This window comes from Periplaneta americana, chromosome 5 (assembly GCF_040183065.1).
Source record: "Periplaneta americana isolate PAMFEO1 chromosome 5, P.americana_PAMFEO1_priV1, whole genome shotgun sequence".
In the NCBI taxonomy this organism is placed as follows: Eukaryota; Metazoa; Arthropoda; class Insecta; order Blattodea; family Blattidae; genus Periplaneta; species Periplaneta americana.
The window spans coordinates 32,930,462-32,949,602 of NC_091121.1; the positions used below are offsets into that span (position 1 = coordinate 32,930,462).

The following is a 19,141-nucleotide window of genomic DNA, read 5'->3' on the forward strand; positions in this document are numbered from 1 at the left end:
TAAACAATTGGCACTAAAATTATTGACTAACTCACAGAGCCTAGATGATAATTAAACTTAACAGTATTTGCAAACAAATTATAAATGTTTGTGCATGTGATAACAAGTTTCTCTGAAGCTTAGGTATTTAGGAACGTAACTCGGCTATTAATTTTATGTATGTCTACATAATAGGGAAAAAATAAAAAAACAATATTGTTATGGTCTTTTATGTTTCTGGATTAAAGCCCTCTCATATTTTATTTTTATAAATATTATTTCATACACATCGTTCTCCTAGAATTCAATATGAATAAAATTTAACCAGTAGGTCAGAAGAAATCGCTAGACAGAGAGAAATAGACAAACGGCATGCCCACAAACCCAGTTTATGTATCAGTTATGCTTCATTCAGTGCAGGCCTATTTATCGGAATATCTCCAAACCTTTTATTTTATTATTACAATATTTTTTCTCGTCTTAGGAAGTTGGTGGAAGATTATATTATGTTGTATATTTTTCATTATAACTTATCTAGGTATTTATATGGATAAAAGTTTAAATTGGAACATTCAAGTTGCAGAAACCTGCAAAAAAGTATTTTCATTAATCCACTCGTTTAGACGATTCCAGAATTTTCTACCCTTTTCCATGAAAAAAATGTTAGTGCAAACACTCGTGATGCCCCACTTTGATTACTGTGATATTCTGCTTACTGACCTAAGCGTTACTTCGGCGCAGAGACTACAACGTGTTCATAATATGTGCGTCCGTTTCGTCTGCAATATTCGCCGGGCTGATCACGTAACACCATCCCTCGAAACGTTGTCCTGGCTCCGTTTAAAAGATCGTAGAAAAATCCACTGTCTTTCCCTTCTCTTTCACATATTGCATTTCTGCACTCCTGTCTATCTTGCGTCTCGTTTTCAAAATTTATCCACCCATCATAACCTAGACACGCGATCACAACACTCCTCAATATTATCCATTCCCTCCCACCGAACATCCTCATATTCATCTTCTTTCTCTGTGGCTGTTCCTCGACTTTGGAATTCCCTACCGAGTAATGTCAGGGACTGTCAGACATCAAACCAATTTAAGAATAGACTAACGAGATATTTTTCTAACAATTCTTGTTAACAATAATAGCTGTTTCAAGTTTCTCAATGTTTAATGGTTATATATATATCACAGATAAATATCTAAATTATCTCATTATTATTATTATTATTATTATTATTATTATTATTAATATTATTATTATTATTATTATTATAACTATTTCTTACCAATGTTTATTATTGTCACACTAACATTAGTTATCCAATTTTCATTATTTACTTTCATGTTGTTTTATGATCTAGATATTAATGTAATAACTATGTAAGCAAATGGATTTAATTAGAATTAGAGTCTGGCTGGGCGGAAGAGAAGGCCTACTGGCCTTAGCTCTGCCAGATTAAATAAATAAATAAATAATAATAATAATAATTATTATTATTATTATTACAAAACTTCAGAGAATTGTGCATTATAACTGCTTATGGTTGAATTTGGAAGGTTCTTCAAGGTCTTCAAGTACCAGACGAGTCAGTAAGATGCAAATAGAGGTAGCGTTCGGCTAGATGTCAATATTATCCAAGTGTCAAGATAGTCGATGTGCAAGCAGAATGTAAAAGCGAAACAAAGAAGCAGCAGTTGAAAACAGCGGGTCCACACCTGTAGAGTAACGGTCTGCGCGTCGGGCCGCGAAACCAAGTGGCCCGGGTTCGAATCCGGATCGGGGCAAGTTACCTGGTTGAGGTTTTTTCCGGGGTTTTCCCTCAACCCAATACGAGCAAATGCTGGGTAACTTTCGGTGCTGGACCCCGGACTCATTTCACCGGCATTATCACCTTCATATTATTCAGACGCTAAATAACCTAGAGGTTGATACAGCGTCGTAAAATAATCCAATAAAATAAAAAATAAAACCAGAGGTACCTCTTTACGGCATTGTCAGTATCGCTGCGCTGAGCAATGTTCCTGGGAGAAATATCTGGAAAAAAAAAAGCTATTCATAAAGGAATGCTGCCCGACTATAGTGACTATGGTTTATCACGTAAAAGTCTCTACAGTTGCGTGCAGAAGTTCTCTAAAGGGCGGACAAGTATCGAACATTGACTCCATCGGCCAGCGGATGTTGTAACTAAAGTAATGCTAGCCCGGATAGTCACAGCTGATGAGTCTTGGGTGCACCATTGCCAGACCGAGAAAAGCGTGCATCAACACTCGGATTAAGTCGCCATTCACTCGTACAAAGATGCCGCCATATTGAACTACCGCTTCTTTGTTTCGCTTATCCAATCATCTATAATACTATTGGTGGTAGCCTGAGGCGTTTCATATGAAAATGTAGGCCTCTGTTTCAATCTACAACTTAGTTATTGACTTTCTCTCATCACAATATTATAAAAATGAACAGAATGTTCTCAGCTGGAAGTAAATGGAAAAAAATTGAAGATATGAAAGAGGTGCGTATTCGTTTGGAAACACCGCCTTAACGTAATTGAATGTTCATCGGGAGAAATAGTTCGCTTGAGATTAAAAATGTAATCTTAAGAGGTGTAAAATGTTTGTATCACTCTTCACAGCTAAGCCGTTTACAAGCAGCGGCTCTGAACGACCTGAAGCTTTTCAAAATGTCCCAGCGTGAGGTTAGTTTCTTGTCATAAAGTTGCTGGAATTGACGTGACGCGGATATTACAATCTTTTCCTCCGCTATACACACAAGATCGTCTCTTAACTCCAGCACCACTTTGCTTCGTGTAACTTATGACGTAGCAAATTCAACACAAAGTTGCAACTGACTTTAATGAAAACGTAGATTTATATGCAACGCAATCCAAGCACATTTAGTTAGTTAATTCAAGGACATTTTCACATTGCTTTCCGAAAAGAGTATCAGACAAACTTTAAGAGGATGTTAGTCTTATCAAGATGGGTTCATTATTTCGGTTTCTTCACAGATTTAATTCTTAATCTCCAAACAAGTTTAGAAATAGGCCTATTATTTATCAGACAAACAACTCACTCGCTATAGCATCGGGTTTCTAAGCTGCAAAGTCCAGACTATATTCCGGCGCGTTAAATGGAGTTCTTGGAGTATGAGCAGCGTTGCCACGATTACACGAGTCGCCTGGAATCTGAAAGCACAGCGGCCGTTAGCTTCGTCTGTAAAACAGACAGTGCGCATGCGCGAGCATATACTACATAACTGTTTCTACCCACCGCGTGACGTCACTCATGCTTGCAGATCCCAGGCGGGAAGTATAAAATCGATTTCCCAAGCCGTTATTATAGTATTTCCCGATCACCAACACCCTTACAACCACCACCAAGAACATCATAATTATGTTATACATAGTGGTGTATCAAAAGGTTAGGTCAACAGTTGCGGAGGTGATAGAGGACCTGATTTGCTGCAAAAATTAATAAAACGTATCAAAGTTTGTCCCCTTTTTCTAGTTGTACGATGATAAACTTGTGATTAGGAATGATTCGGATTCTTGACCGACGCGTTCTCCTGACTTCATACAACTGGACTTTCATCCATAGGATTGTTGCGATAGAATCTAATGATATACCATAATAATTTATCCTTATTCAAGTACTTACCATGACAATTTAGCGAAAGGAAATAGCAAATGGTCCACAGAGCATGATATTCATGAGAAAGTTTAACATCGTTCAGTTCGAAAACGGGGACAAATTCGAAAAAAAATTGTATTACTATGTTTACAGAAAATCAGATTCTCCATCATTTCCTTAAAGATTAACTTTAAAATTTGATACACTCTTTATAGACAAAATTCCTATTTTACTTAACGCAATTCAATCTTTATAATGTGTGTACTCATGATGTTCCCTAGACTTAAACTCGTGTTCTATTTTGTGTTCCTGGTTACGTTTTTCTGCAAGCCTGTGCTAAACAGAAAATGTTAAGTCTCGCTGACGTGTAACCTTATTGGATGGTAATAACTCAGTAATTCCAAGATATAGGCAACACAAACATATATGTAAATTAAAGGGTATATAGCGAGCTTCATATTTAGGAAATTTACTTTATAACATAATGCATAATTTTATGTATTGTTAAATAATCATTCAAAACCTACAGTAATTTTCGCTCTTTTCCCATTTGAATCGCTTGTCATTTCGAACTGCAGAAGTTGGATCTGTACAAATTGCAAGTGAAATGTATAAGTAGATCCAAATACGAGCTTTTCAAGTCTTTATTCAGATTTTAGCACTTAAACGTTTAATGATTTATAACATTGAAAACTGTTACGTAGTCTACTGTGACGTCTTCTACAGATAACCGTAACTTAGAAACCGAAATTTCTTATGGCTAGTGAAAAATTCCTTTGCAGAACGAAAAGTTACATTTGTTCTGATTAAATTTATGCACATTTAAAGAACACAACTAAAGTTCTTTCATTCATTTTTTATCATTTCATTACTCTCTTAAATTGACTTAGCATATTGGGAATTCAATCCATGGCTTTCCCAAAACACCTTATGAAATTATTCATATAAAATTATTTTTATCTCGAAAAGGAAGTAAAAAACGAGAAAATTTGTATTAAACAATTTTTTTAAATATCTCAAAGAATAACCCCTTAAAATTAATGACATTACTTACGGTTAACTCTTTATAAACGATTTTTTTAAATATTGCACCTTACTTACTTATTACTTACTTACTTACTTACTTACTTACTTACTTACTTACTGGCTTTTAAGGAACCCGCAGGTTCACTGCCGCCCTCACATAAGCCCGCCATTGGTCCCTATACTGAGCAAGATTAATCCAGTCTCTATCATCATATCCCACCTCCCTCAAATCTATTTTAATATTATCTTCCCATTTACGTCTCGGCCTCCCCAAAGGTCTTTTTCCCTCCGGCCTCCCAATTAGCACTCTATACCCATTTCTGTCGCCCATACGTGCTACATGCCCTGCCCATCTAAAACGTCTAGATTTAATGTTCCTAATTATATCAGGTGGAGAATACAATGCGTGCAGTTCTGTGTTGTGTAACTTTCTCCATTTTCCTGTAACTTCATCCCTCTTAGCCTCAAATATTTTCCTAAGAACCTTGTTCTCATACACCCTTAACCAATGTTCCTCTCTGAAAGTAAGAGTCTAAGCTTCACAACAATAAAGAACAACCGGTAATATAACTGTTTTATAAATTGTAACTTTCAGATTTTTTGACAGCAGACTGGATGATAAAAGCTTCTCAACCGAATAATAACAGGCATTTCCCATATTTATTCTGTGTTTAATTTCCTCCCGAGTATCATTTATATTTGTTACTGTTGCTTCCAGGTATTTGAATTTTTCCACCTCTTCAAAGGATAAATTAAAATTTTTTAAATTTCCATTTCGTACAATATTCTGTTCACGAGACATGACATATACTTTATCTTTTCATGATTTACTTCCAAACCTATCTCTTTACTTGCTTCAAGTAAAATTCCCGTGTTTTTCCTAATCGTTTGTGGATTTCTCATCCGCATAGACAAGCAGCTGATGTAACCCGTTCAATTCCAAACCCTCTCTATTATCTGAACCATTTCCCATATTTATTCTCTGTTTAATTTCCTCCCGAGTAGCATTTATATTTGTTACTGTTGCTCCCAGGTATTTGAATTTTTCCATCTCTTCAAAGGATAAATTTCCAATTTTCATATTTCCATTTCGTACAATATTCTTGTCACGAGACTTAATTTTATACTTTATCTTTTCAGGATTGACCTCCAAACGTATCTCTGTACTTGTTTCAAGTAAAATTCCCTTGTTTTCCCTAATCGTTTGTGGATTTTCTCCTAACATATTCACGTCATCCGCATAGACAAGCAGCTGATGTAACACGTTCAATTCCAAACCCTCTCTTATCTGAACCTTACTTAACCTTAAAATAAAGGCAAAAATTCCCATAAACTTTACATGATTATTCTCGTTCCTGGAAGTTGTTTGTTGGCATTTCTGTTCCCCTTGTAAAATGTTTATCACCGTGTTGATTAATCATTTCTGATTAATCTTTGCAATTTAAAATAGCTGTTAAGTAAGCTTACTATTCCAAATCTTATCGAAATCTTTATTTTTCATGGCGTCACACCTCACGTTCTAAAAACTACTGTGATATTCTTTTCTGTGTGTTACTCTATCTGAGCTCGATTCCGTTCGAAGATAAATGCTACATCTTCCAGTACACTGCAAGAACGAACCAAAGAGCAGACCGTGCGATAGCAAGACCCGGCCCGTGTGACGCATTGAATCGATAGAGTGGTGTGGCAGAGAGCCTGTCAATTTTATATAAGCACCGGGATCAGTTGAAATCGTGTGCTACAGATTCCATCACACCGGGCGCGACCACGTCATTTGTTCCGCTACACAATGCAACGCCTACATACTGACCCGCAGTGCAGCCTGCCCCGCTGTCTGCAGGTTTTAATGCTCGTAGCAAAACGAATTCCTTCATTACCAGCTTGTCTTCTGATTGTTATCAATTAAAGTTACCTGGAAACTGTCGCTTCGGTACAGGCTGTGAAACTCGTAGTGCTGGAGGTCAAATCCGGTCAAGGTTTTTACCAAAAAAATGTATTCTTATCTAGAACTATAAAAAAATCACACTTTGCTTCAATTAATATACCGAAAGCGCGAAAATACATATTGGTGAAAAGAGGGGGACATACAGAGTAAATTAGAGAAATTATTTAAAAAAAAATCGAGACGATTGATTGCATTTCTAAATTTATATATACAGGATGTAACTGAATGACTTTTTCCAAAATCTATGGAGATGTAGTCTAGAGGGTGATATACTGAAGATATTCCACCCATGAACCCATGACCAGAAATGGGAACTGGAGTATTTATTTATTTATTTATTTGTTTATTTGTTTGTTTATTTATTTATTTATTCATTTATTTATTTATCTATGGAGATGTAGTCTAGAGGGTGATATGCTGAAGATATTCCACCCATGAACCCATGACCAGAAATGGGAACTGGAGTATTTATTGATTTATTTTATTTATGTATTTATTTAAATTTATTTAATTAATTAATTTATTTATTCATTTATTTATTTATGCATTTATTCATTTATTTATTTATTCATTTAGTCATTTATTTTATTTTATTTTATTTTTTTATTTATTTATTTATTCATTTATTTATTCATTTTTTCATTTATTTATTCATTTATTCATTCATTTATTCGTTTATTCATTTATTTATTTTATTTATTTACTTACTTACTTATTTATTCATTTATTTATTTATTTATTTATTTATTTATTTATTCATTTGTTTATTCTGGTGGAATTAAGGCCATCAGGCCTTCTCTTCAGCACCACCAGAAATGATGCAAAAAAAAAAAGAACAAACAAAAAGTGAAAACATATGGGCTACAACAAATACAGACACAAAATAATAATGTCACTCAGCATTAGTATTATTAGTTGAGGGCCAATAAACTGTTCTAGCATCCTGGCACAAAGACAAGAGAAAGGGTTAATCTAACCAATGGAAATTATTGCCAAAATACTAAAGATTAAAACTTCGGCATAAATCTAGCAACTTCTCAGAAACAGATTTCGTGAGATAAAACATACTTTTCTAATTTACTTTTAAACTGTGACAGTGTCCGGCAATCCCTGACGTCACTAGGTAACGTATTCCAGAGGCGAGACAATTATACAGTATAGGAGGATGATCTACAGCAGTGTGAGAGATTGTCTTTCCTATTTTTGTGGTGGAGAACTTTCTACAATTCAGTAGGCTAAATAAAACATCAGAGTATTTTAAAGAACTTTATTGACTTTCACATTTACAATAAAGTTCAAAGTGACGACCGTCAACTACATTACATAGTATACAACAACGAACCATGTTTTTTCTTGCTCTATGGAATATTCCACGCTTCTCTCTTATGGTATCCAACGCTATAAAGATGCTTTCAGTAAGCTCATTTACTGTTTCTACCGGTGTTGTGTACACAATAGCCTTCATATACCCTCAAAAGAAAAAGTCAGGAAGAGCAAAGTCAGGAGAGCGCACAGGCCAAGAACTGGGCATTCCCTTCCAATTACTCTGCTTGAAATTACTGTAAGGTACGCGGGCCAGGCAATTGAAGTGCGATTGAGCAAATAGTAGAGCGAAATTGCAAGAGAACGTCTTCGAGAAGTTCAGGCAAGGTACGCTGTAGATACTCGAATTCTCATTTGCGGTCATGGATCCCTTGGTGAAAAATCTTCACCATTTCACTCTCTACAACTCCACAGATTTTGGAAAAGTCAGTAAGTTACAGCTTGTATAGGTGTACTTTTGATAGTTAGGGTAATTGAATTACACACAACGAAAATGCATTGAATGAAGGAAATATGGCTCTCACAGCGATATATAATTATCTGAATAATTGGCAGAATATTTAAAAGTATATTAAATACCTGTTCAAATGTTTAGGCTTGTGGTTGAATCAAATATATTGAGCCGGTTTCACTAATAGATGTCAAAACTTAACAAATTCTTATACTTGTTTAAAAAAAATAACATAAAATTGTTTCATGAATAGGCCTAGTTGTTAAATTAAAGAATTTCTTAAACTGTTCCTTAAATTAACATCATATGTTCTTCGTAAAAACCTTAACAAAATCCAGAACAATGGCAGGTGTAAACTATAATGTAGATGTAGGATTGCTGTTAGGTCTTTTAAATATACATATCGTTGTAGAAAAAGAGGTGTAAGTGATTATTTATTACGAAAAACTACCCCAGGACGAATTCTTACTCAAGAATGTACTCTCAAAAACTGTTCTCAGAAAGATAGCAGACGAAATTCACTGTCCACTACACACTCTTCATTCTTCTCCATATTTACAATTCAAATGTTACTAGTCGCTTCTCTTCGCTTCGTCGTAATGTCCATGTTCCTGCTCCATATAATGCCATACTCCACACGAAGCACTTAATTAGTCTCTTCCTTAGTTCTTTCTCCAGAGGTCTGCAGAAGATGCACACCCCAAGTATTAGAAGCTGTCCACTTGCTTTACTGCTTCATTTAGAATTCGCAAGTTTACCTTCTTTATTTTTCTTCCTATGACCATGCTCTTCGTCTTATTTGCATTTATCTTCATTCCATATTGCTCACAGCTGTCATTTAACTCCACTAGTATATCCCTTAGTATCGTCTCCTCTTCAGCTAACAACACCATATTATCATCAGCAAATCTTATACACTTTATTCTTCTTCTCCTAATATCAGTCCTCCCATGTTCTCAAAACAGTTCTTCACTAAATTCTCCAATGTTGAACAGGGTAGGTGATTAAGGCATCCTTGACGTACTCTTTCACTTCCTCCTAACATATCTTCTCCTATCCTGACTTTGACTCGTTTCATATAAAGTTTACTGAACAATCTTCTTTGTGTATGACTTGAGGCTTTCCCGGCGTTTGATGTAGAATAACTCTTCTCGGGTTCTCAGCCAGGTGAGTTGGAGATTAGCTTCCAAGCTTTCGACGGCTAGCTCTGCCATCTTCTTCGTCCCTGAAGAAGATGGCAGAGCTAGCCGTCGAAAGCTTGGAAGCTAATCTCCAACTCACCTGGCTGAGAACCCGAGAAGAGTTAATCTTCTTTGTTTCCAATCCACACCAATTTTCTTTAGGATCCACTTCAGTGTATTCCGATCCACTCTGTCACAAACTCCCACTTATTAATATTTAAAATCATCCACACCTCCACATCCTCTTATATAGCATCTCATTTTGTTTATCTTTCACTACCTGGAACCCGGAACATGTAACTTCTCTCTATTCCTCTGCACAGAACCTCTTTCTACTCATCATCTTTCAGCATATAGATTCGACGCTACTAGAATTCTCTCCCTGACGATGTCAAATACTGTTGGGCAATATGAACATTCAAATTTAAATTAAAGAATGTTATAATAGAAAAAGCAGCATCTTCTGCGGACCTCTGGAGAAAGAATTAAGAAAGAGACTAGTCAAGTACTTTGTGTGGAGTGTGGCATTGTATGGGGACAGAAACGTGGATATTAAGACGAAGTGAAGAGAAACGACTGGAAGCATTTTAAATGTGGATATGGAGGAGAATGGAGTGTGTGAAGTGGACAGAATAAGAAACGAAGGTCTGTTGGAAAGAGTGAATGAAGAAAGAATGATGCCGAAACTGATCAGAAAGAGGAAAAGGAATTGTCTGGGTCAGTGATTGAGAAGAAGCTGCCTTCTGAAAGATGCAATGGAAGGAATGGTGAACGGGAGAAGAGTTCGGGGCAGAAGAAGTTATCAGATAATAGACGACATTAAGATAAATGGATCGTATGAGGAGACAAAGAGGAAGGCAGAAAATAGGAAAGACTGGAGAAAGCTGTGTTTGCAGTGAAAGACCTGCCCTTCGGCAGAACACTGTGAATGAATGAATGAATTCTACTTCATGGAACTACTTGTTAAACACCTGTCTGGTTGCGACACTTCGGCTTAGCCTATTATTATGATGATGATGATGATGATGATGATGATGATAATGATGATGATTATTATTATTATTATTATTATTACTATTATTATTACTTACTTACTGGCTTTTAAGGAACCCGGAGGCTCATTGGCGCCCTCACATAAGCCCGCAATTGGTTCCTATCCTGACCAAGATTAATCCATTCTCTATCATCATATCCCACCTCCCTCAAATCCATTTTAACATTATCTCCTCATCTATGTCTCGGTCTCCCTAAAGGTCTTCTTCCCTCCGGCCTCCCAACTAACACTCCATATGCATTTCTGGATTCGCCCATACGTGCTACATGCCCTGCCCATCTCAAACGTCTGGATTTAATGTTCCTAATTATGTCAGGTGAAGAATACAATGCGTGCAGTTCTGTGTTGTGTAACTTTCTCCATTCTCCTGTAACTTCATCCCTCTTAGCCCCAAAATATTTTCCTAAGCACCTTATTCACAAACACCCTTAATCTCTGTTCCTCTCTCAGAGTGAGAGTCCAAGTTTCACTACCATACAGAACAACCGGTAATATAACTGTTTTATAAATTGTAACTTTCAGATTTTTTGACAGCAGACTGGATGATAAAAGCTTCTCAACCGAATAATAACAGGCATTTCCCATATTTATTCTGTGTTTAATTTCCTACCGAGTATTATTTATATTTGTTACTGTTGCTCCAAGATATTTGAATTTTTCCACCTCTTCGAAAGATAAATTTTCAATTTTTATATTTCCATTTCGTACAATATTCTCGTCACAAGACATAATCATATACTTTGTCTTTTCGGGATTTACTTCCAACCCTATCTCTTTACTTGCTTCCAGTAAAATTCCCGTGTTTTCCCTACTCGTTTTTTTAAATACATAAATAAATTAATAAATATATTATGAGAATCTACCAATACAGAAGTTCATCTCACAATAAAACGTATCTTCCCCCTCCATACCTATTGGTTATGTAGCCACGGCACATGATAAGTTCACAGGACATATCTTGCCTTCTCTAGACTATGCACAAAACGCATGAAAAGAAACGAAGTGCATTGTAAAATTTAAGGGAATTTTGATATCAAAACGAAATAAGAACGCCGAATTTACAACAGAAGGTGATATGGGAAAATTATGAAAATGAATAGAATGGCAAATTGAAGAAAAGTTTTTAAATGTTTAATATAAAAGTGGGGAAATTAATATGATCTGATCTGATCCAGAATTTTCGCCCAATTCATATTGATATTTCAGTATTAATTCTAGATTGCTTAACGTAGCACTGTCAGATTTAGAATTCCAGCGTGTGCGAGATTGATTCAGACCGTCTTTCCGAAGTGGTTACGTTACACGGTTCAAGTGCATGCCTATGTATGACGGCCTCAATCCATACGGACTGCTCCGTTATTCACATAGCTAATGGCTTCCCTTCTCGTCTCTTAATGGTATGAGCGTCGCGCGCGCAGTCCACTGTCCACTGTAGTTGACGTGATAGTTCCTGCAAAACACAGGACCTTTATTATTGAATGAACCTATAGAGCCGACCCATTCTAGCGCGCGCCCGCAGGCTATCGGATAATCGGAGCTTCCTAACTCTTTTTTTAACCACACTCAGTTGTCTAGCAGCGAGCGATCGATATATGGAAGCGCCACATTATTTCCTTCATGCATGACCACGACTGAATTCTTGACAAACATTCGTTATGGTTTCATACCGATGCTTTGTCCCCTGTTGAACTACAGGTGCCATTTCCAGAAGTTAAATTAATAAAATTGTTATATTAGAATAACTGTGAAAAGCAGGTGACGCGAGAAATTCTTCTTTTTCTTCTCTTTGATTATTTTTTTCTAGTTCAAGTTTATGCGAAGTTTTATCGCTAGTTGGCAGGAGCGTTCCATCCGGCGCAACATGTTGTAGGGCTATATTATATCATATACTACAGTTGATTAAGTTTTCCCGCTTGTTGGTTTTCTGTGCGTGTCAAAATTATATTTACAACTAGCCGTACCCGTGCGCTCCGCTGCACCCGTTAGAAATAAATATAAAGTAATTACATAATTAAAATAGGACATTTGATCTAGGGAACATTCGTGTTTGATGGAAGGATAGATCGTTTATTATGTTACTTAATTTAAATTTTATTGAAAAATTAAAATGCGATCATTTCGATCCAGAGACCACTCATTTGGTCATAAAAATTATTTTAGGAAATACAGGAAACGAATGTACAGAATAGCCTATCAAGTTTTCTGTGCATAAGAAGCTATTTTAATCTTACCTGTCCTCGATTCACTCAGACGTTACTGTAATAACATTATAGCATTATGTCCATCTAGAGAAACTACACTTTTCAATGGTGAATTAATAATTAATTATACAAATCAGTTAATTTAGCTTCTGATATTACTTCATAGAAACACAGAAACATTCTCTGTAGGCTGTGTTTCATAGCTTTCGATTGTTGTTGTCCAAAACCCCTTATAGACGAAGTCATTTTTTATTTCATTACACCTCCTTAGATGGCGTTGTTACATATTGCAACTCATTTATCTCATTAAATATCAGTCCTATCAAATATTTTCATAGAATAAAACTTATAGGAAATTATTTTTAAATAAACTTTTGTTATGTAATATTTTTCAGGAAATTAATAATAAGGGAGATATTTCGATTTATTTAATGCAAGCCCCCTTATAACCCCCCCTTTTAAATAAAATATTTTGAATGCCATATAGCCTGAATTCTAAGTTACAACGAACTTAATTTATATTCCAATTTTCATATAAATCGGTTCAGCCATTATCGCGTGAAAAGGTAACAAACATCCAGACAGACAGACAGACATACAAACAAAAATTTCAAAAAAGCGATTCTCGGTTTCAGGGCGGTTAATTATATATGTTAGGACCAATTATTTTTGGAAAATCGAAAATTACCATAATAATTTCGGCTACAGATTTAGGCCTATTATTAGTATAGATTATTTTGTATAACCTAGTATAATTTAATATAATTCAATATTTTCTTACCTCATAATTTAATTTAATTTACAATAAATAATAACGTAAACCAGTATAACAATGAGCGATTCCCCGAGATGGGCGGGGAAATCTGCAGTTTGCAGAATATAAATATGAGTAAATTGAATGTTCATGAACCTAAACGAGAACTCTGAGAACGAGGTGCACGAATAAAAAAATAGGAACTACCGGGGTGTCGAAGGTGAATATTGCCCTCTTTAATCATTAGTATTTAATAACCGTACGCTAAAAACAGGATATGCAGCCACCAATATGTTTTTTTTTTAAATAGGGAAGGGACTATCGAGATTGAATCCCATGTATTTTTTCTGTAGTTGCAGAAAGATGAAAAGCAACTTTTAATAGGATGATATAATATGATCGCAGTAGTATCACGATTAGTCGTGCATTTTGTAGGTCAAGGAAATGCAGTTTTCAATACTATGTAGGATGATTTTGAAGATTTGAAGTTAAAGCATGGTTTCAATATGGTACAGTGCATTAAAAACATTATTCACGAAATGGATTTCACTAGGGATCGTCCTGGATAATAGAAATCCCAGTTTATCGAGAGTTTACTGCAGGCGTAAACTGGGAGACTCCTACAACTACTACATATTATCTAAGCTAACATAGCTCGCTGTCGAGGTTGCATAGGTTTTTATTAATTTTTCTTTTTCCCCTTCCAAAATGAAACTGTAGTAAACAATTCCTTACTTGAAGTGTTACTTTTATTTAATAGCTAGCACTTTCGAGGCGCAATTTAATTATTTATATTTTTTTAAGGTTTAAAGCACATATTCAGAATATTTCGGGACCTGATTGAAGAAAAAAAGCTTTCCCTGGTTTTTACATATAGGAACATAAAAAAAAATTGCCATTTTTAATTGTTTATAAGAGAATTTTATATACTAATACTCTACGTACATCCTCAATGTTTATATACAGAAAAACAAATGCACACGCAAAGCGCATCCCTCAAAGTACACGTGCGCTATCTGTTGGTGCTAGTTCAGGATATCCATATTGTGGGTCTCTATCACCACGGTATGGCGCGTCCTCAGTTGCGGATAGAGGAGACGGTTTCCATATGTGGAGGGTAGCTGCGAATATATTGAATAAACAGTCGTGCACAGCCGATAAGGGATGGTCCTCCAGCTTGGGGGTTGAGCGAAGGGCTAACAACCCGTCACCGTAAAAAACAGCTTGTTACGAAACCATACAATATGCCTCGGAATGGGACTGAAGTGAAGCGATAGGTTTGGAAGTAAATCCCGAAAACACAAAGTATATGATTATGTCTCGTGACCAGAATATTATACGAAATGGAAATATAAAAATTGGAGATTTATCCTTCGAAGAGGTGGAAAAATTTAAATATATTGGAGCAACAGTAACAAATATAAATGACACTCGGGAGGAAATTAAACGCAGAATACATATGGGAAATGCCTGTTATTATTCAGTTGAGAAGCTTTTATCATCTAGTCTGCTGTTAAAACATCTGAAAGTTAGAATGTATAAAGCAGATATATATTACCGGTTCTTCTGTATGGTTGTGAAACTTGGACTCTCACTTTGAGAGAGGAACAGAGATTAAGGGTGTTTGAGAATAAGGTTCTTAGGAAAATATTTGGGACTAAGAGGGATGAAGTTACAGGAGAATGGAGGAAGTTACACATTGCAAACCTGCACGCATTTTATTCTTCACCTGACATACTTAGGAACATTAAATCCAGACGTTTGAGATGGGCAGGGCATGTAGCACGTATGGGCGAATCCAGAAATGCATATAGAGTGTTAGCTGGGAGGCTGGAGGGAAAAATACCTTTGGGGAGGTGGAGACGTAGATGGGAGTATAATATTAAAATGCATTTGAGGGAGGTTGGATATGACGACAGAGACTGGATTAATCTTGCACAGGATAGGGACCGATGGCTGGCTTATGTGAGGGCGGCAATGAACCTCCGGGTTCCTTAAAAGTCATTTGTAAGTAACTAACTAAATAAGTAAACGCATCTTTAGTCATACGTTGAGCGTTTTTGCTCAAGATGGCGCGTTTTTCAAAATGAGAGTAGAAAAAAATCGAAATTTTTGTATAGTTTTCACGACCATTTGCCCTTAAGGGGAGGCAGAGGTGAAATTTTCGAACAAAACTGAAAAAAAAAAAATGAAAATTTGTTTTTTTTTTTTCATTTTTATTATCTTTATTTTGATATTCCGATGTTAGTTTTTGATTTTGTGCCCTTTAAAAGTATGAAATTAAAACCAAGATAACTGTATTACTATATTATTCCCATAATAAACTAATACTTATCATTATTTATATATCTTCTCTGAACATATAAATAAAAATAAATATTCAAAATTTTATACAATATGGTGCATGGAGCATTTTATATCAAACGATATAAAGTTTTATAAAATTATTAATATTTACAGAACTATTGTACTCAGAAAGTTGAAACTTGGTATGTCCATTACTAATAACATACTTAGTGTCCATGATCAATTTCAAATAAATCGGATACATGTTGTGGATTTTGAAATATTCACCTCTGCCTCCCCTTAAAAACATATGCCAGTGTAACAAGTCGTTCTTAACTACGTAAAAGTTTATTCCTGTAGTTTCTTTTATCATAGCAGATATTAAAATTATTTACAAATACAATCAAATAGCAGATATTCAAATTGCCCATCATTACAATTGCAGCATAGGCGCGCCCATCTCTGCCATGAATGTTTTAATTTTGGAAGACGAGAGGAGTTCCGAAACCCAGCACATAACTCTACAATTGATTGTCATTAGTTATCTCTGATTACGTGTCTTCCACCATAAAGCAGAGAATATAGATAACCGAATAACAAAAAATCACAAGGTGTGCTCGGGTGATCTTGCCGGCCGCGGCACAGATCCATTCCTCTCAATCCATCGTCCTGGAAATATCATGTCCAAATGCATGGGAAATGTGTAGAGTACATATGGGAAGCAAAACATGGATTCAGTCGTTTTTCCCACAGTAAGACTCATGACAATATGTTCTCCATAAGAATTCTAGTCGTCTCCCATTTTAAGGAATTCTGTAATTAAGCCGTTGTACACTGACATGGTATGCTGTGATTATTTTTTGCAAAGGACCATGATATTTCAACTTACGCTATAATTGAGGCCACTGAATATGACTTGCTTTTTAAGTGCAGCAGTATTAACACTAACTAATGTTTTAATTAAGTTGCTGAATCTCAAACAAATGTTACATTTTATGTGCTCTTTTAAATGTAATAAATACAGGGTGCAGAATAAATACAGTTTTAAACATCACTTCCGAATGTTTTTACGCATGTAAGTGAACCAAAATCAGTTGTTCTTTCACCATAGATAAAAATCGTGTACCGTGCTGTTAGCTTTAATTAATTTGATTTCAATAAGCTATTGTTCATTATTTTTTTTCCTTGATCTAATTTTAAAGCTTCGAATAATTATTCTAGAATCATGAATGCACTAGCTTGTCTGCAGCATTGAAATTTCAGAACGAGTGTTAGGGTTTATGTAGTACACGTAGAATATAATTCCCGGATTAGACGTGAATTTGGTAAATGAGGTCAGCAATGATTTGTGTTTCCGCAGGAAATAACGAACTATCCTCACAACGGGCGTATTAACCAGAGTTCCACAATGGCTGGATCGTATATTTGGTTTGGATGTAACCTCAAAATAAAAGAACGGCTTCGTGTTATTTGTTAATTTATATGATTCACACTATCTTTTATTTCTGGAAACGAGTACAAGCCTTCCATGGATCGGTACTAGAGAAGCAGGATTTACTGCGTCATTATTTTATAGCTCAGCATCTCGAAGCTATGGTAGGGATTTTGCGGTCCGTCAGCCTTCAATTAAGATAAAGAATTGCATAGGCCTAATTACTATAATCAAAACAATAATCTTGCAATAAAAACAATATTATTATGCGGTGAATTCATATTACGACAACTTCTTCATATTTAGAATGCAATATCATATGTGAATGTGAGTAAGAGAATGATCAACTTACATAACTTTGTCATTGACTTCTGAATAATTTTAGAAACATTTCATTAATTTTATCTTGCTGAAAATTATATTATTGTTTATAGTTTATATGGTCTGCCAATTATGGGAACCTAGACCTTGAAAATTAGTGAACATTTTATATATACTTTTTTTACTGCATTATATTCCCTGAAATTTCCACTTTCCAACGGTATATGAAATACATACACAACATAATATACAATACTCACTTCTAAAGAGATCATATTTTTGTAACAATCTTCTATAATTAGTTGGGATATACTCGATATACTGTATATGAACAAATGCTGGGTAACTTTCGGTGCTGGACCCAGGACTCATTTCATCGGCATTACACCTTCATCTCATTCAGACGCTAAATAACCTAAGCTGTTGATAAAGCCTCGTAAAATAACCTACAAAAATACTCGATATAGGTTATTATACATTTTGAAGATAACCATGAAAATAGTAAAAATTATCATTTTTGGTTCTTTACTACGTTATATACTCTGAAATGTCCCCTTTCCAACGGTATATAAGATATATACATTACTCACTTGTAAAGAGATTATATTTTTGTAAAAATCCGCAATAAGCAGCTGGGATGTACTGCAAATTTCTAAGAATTCTATGAAGTGTGAAAATTGTTGTTTTTGCACTACAAATGTTGATGGTCACCATGAATATAGTGAAAATGATCATTTTTGTTTTTCTGCTGTGTTACATTCTGTGAAATTTTCACCTTCCAATAGTATATGTAACATATGCACTGTTCACTTCTAAAGATATCAAATGTTTATAAAAATTCGGCAGAAGGAATCATGAAATATAGCCTACGACAAATTTTGAAGTTCGAGAGATAATTTCAACCGTTTGTTTTTGGTACGTGCTGTATATCTCTCGCTACATGCTAACCTCAGATTTTCAGAAGATAGTTTGTTTTTATAGGTCGCCACCAACATTACAGAATTAAAAGAACGGTATAAATATTGCTACCAAGAGAGTGGTAAGCAGCGGCACCCCTAAGTAGCACTTCTGTCCTGTTCTTGGTAGTTATAATTCCATAGTCGATTCCTTCTTTATTTTAGTTTTTATTCTCGATGGATAAAATCGTTTTACTTAGTCGGATTTTTTTTTTCTTCTAAGAAGTAAGAAACTTGCGAATCAACGTGTTGTTCATTCTTGTTCCAGGCCGTCCTCGACCGAGGGTCACGTGGTTCCTAGAGAACACGATCATAGACGACTCGTACACACACGAGGCGAATGACATCACTACGAACCATCTGTCCTTCCCCAACATCGGACGTCAGCACCTCAACGCCAGACTAATCTGCCAGGCTTCCAATACCAACCTCACGCATGCGCAGTCCGAAGTCGTAGTGCTCGATGTCAACCGTAAGTATTATTATTATTATTATTATTATTATTATTATTATTATTATTATTATTATTACTGTTCTGAGATTTAATCGATTAATCGATCAATTTCTATTGTAAATTAATCTATCAAAAATATTTAACCGAA

The 19,141-nt window shown here is 35.3% G+C and overlaps 1 protein-coding gene across 1 annotated transcript in view; it reads left to right on the plus strand.

Moving 5' to 3' along the window:
• The window catches only part of side-IV (sidestep IV), a 620,396-nt gene that overhangs the window by 185,405 nt on the left and 415,850 nt on the right, over positions 1-19,141 (plus strand). The window contains exon 5 of the mRNA XM_069827023.1: positions 18,808-19,011. Within this exon, the coding sequence (XP_069683124.1) occupies positions 18,808-19,011 (204 nt within the window). The remainder of the gene's footprint in view (positions 1-18,807; positions 19,012-19,141) is intronic.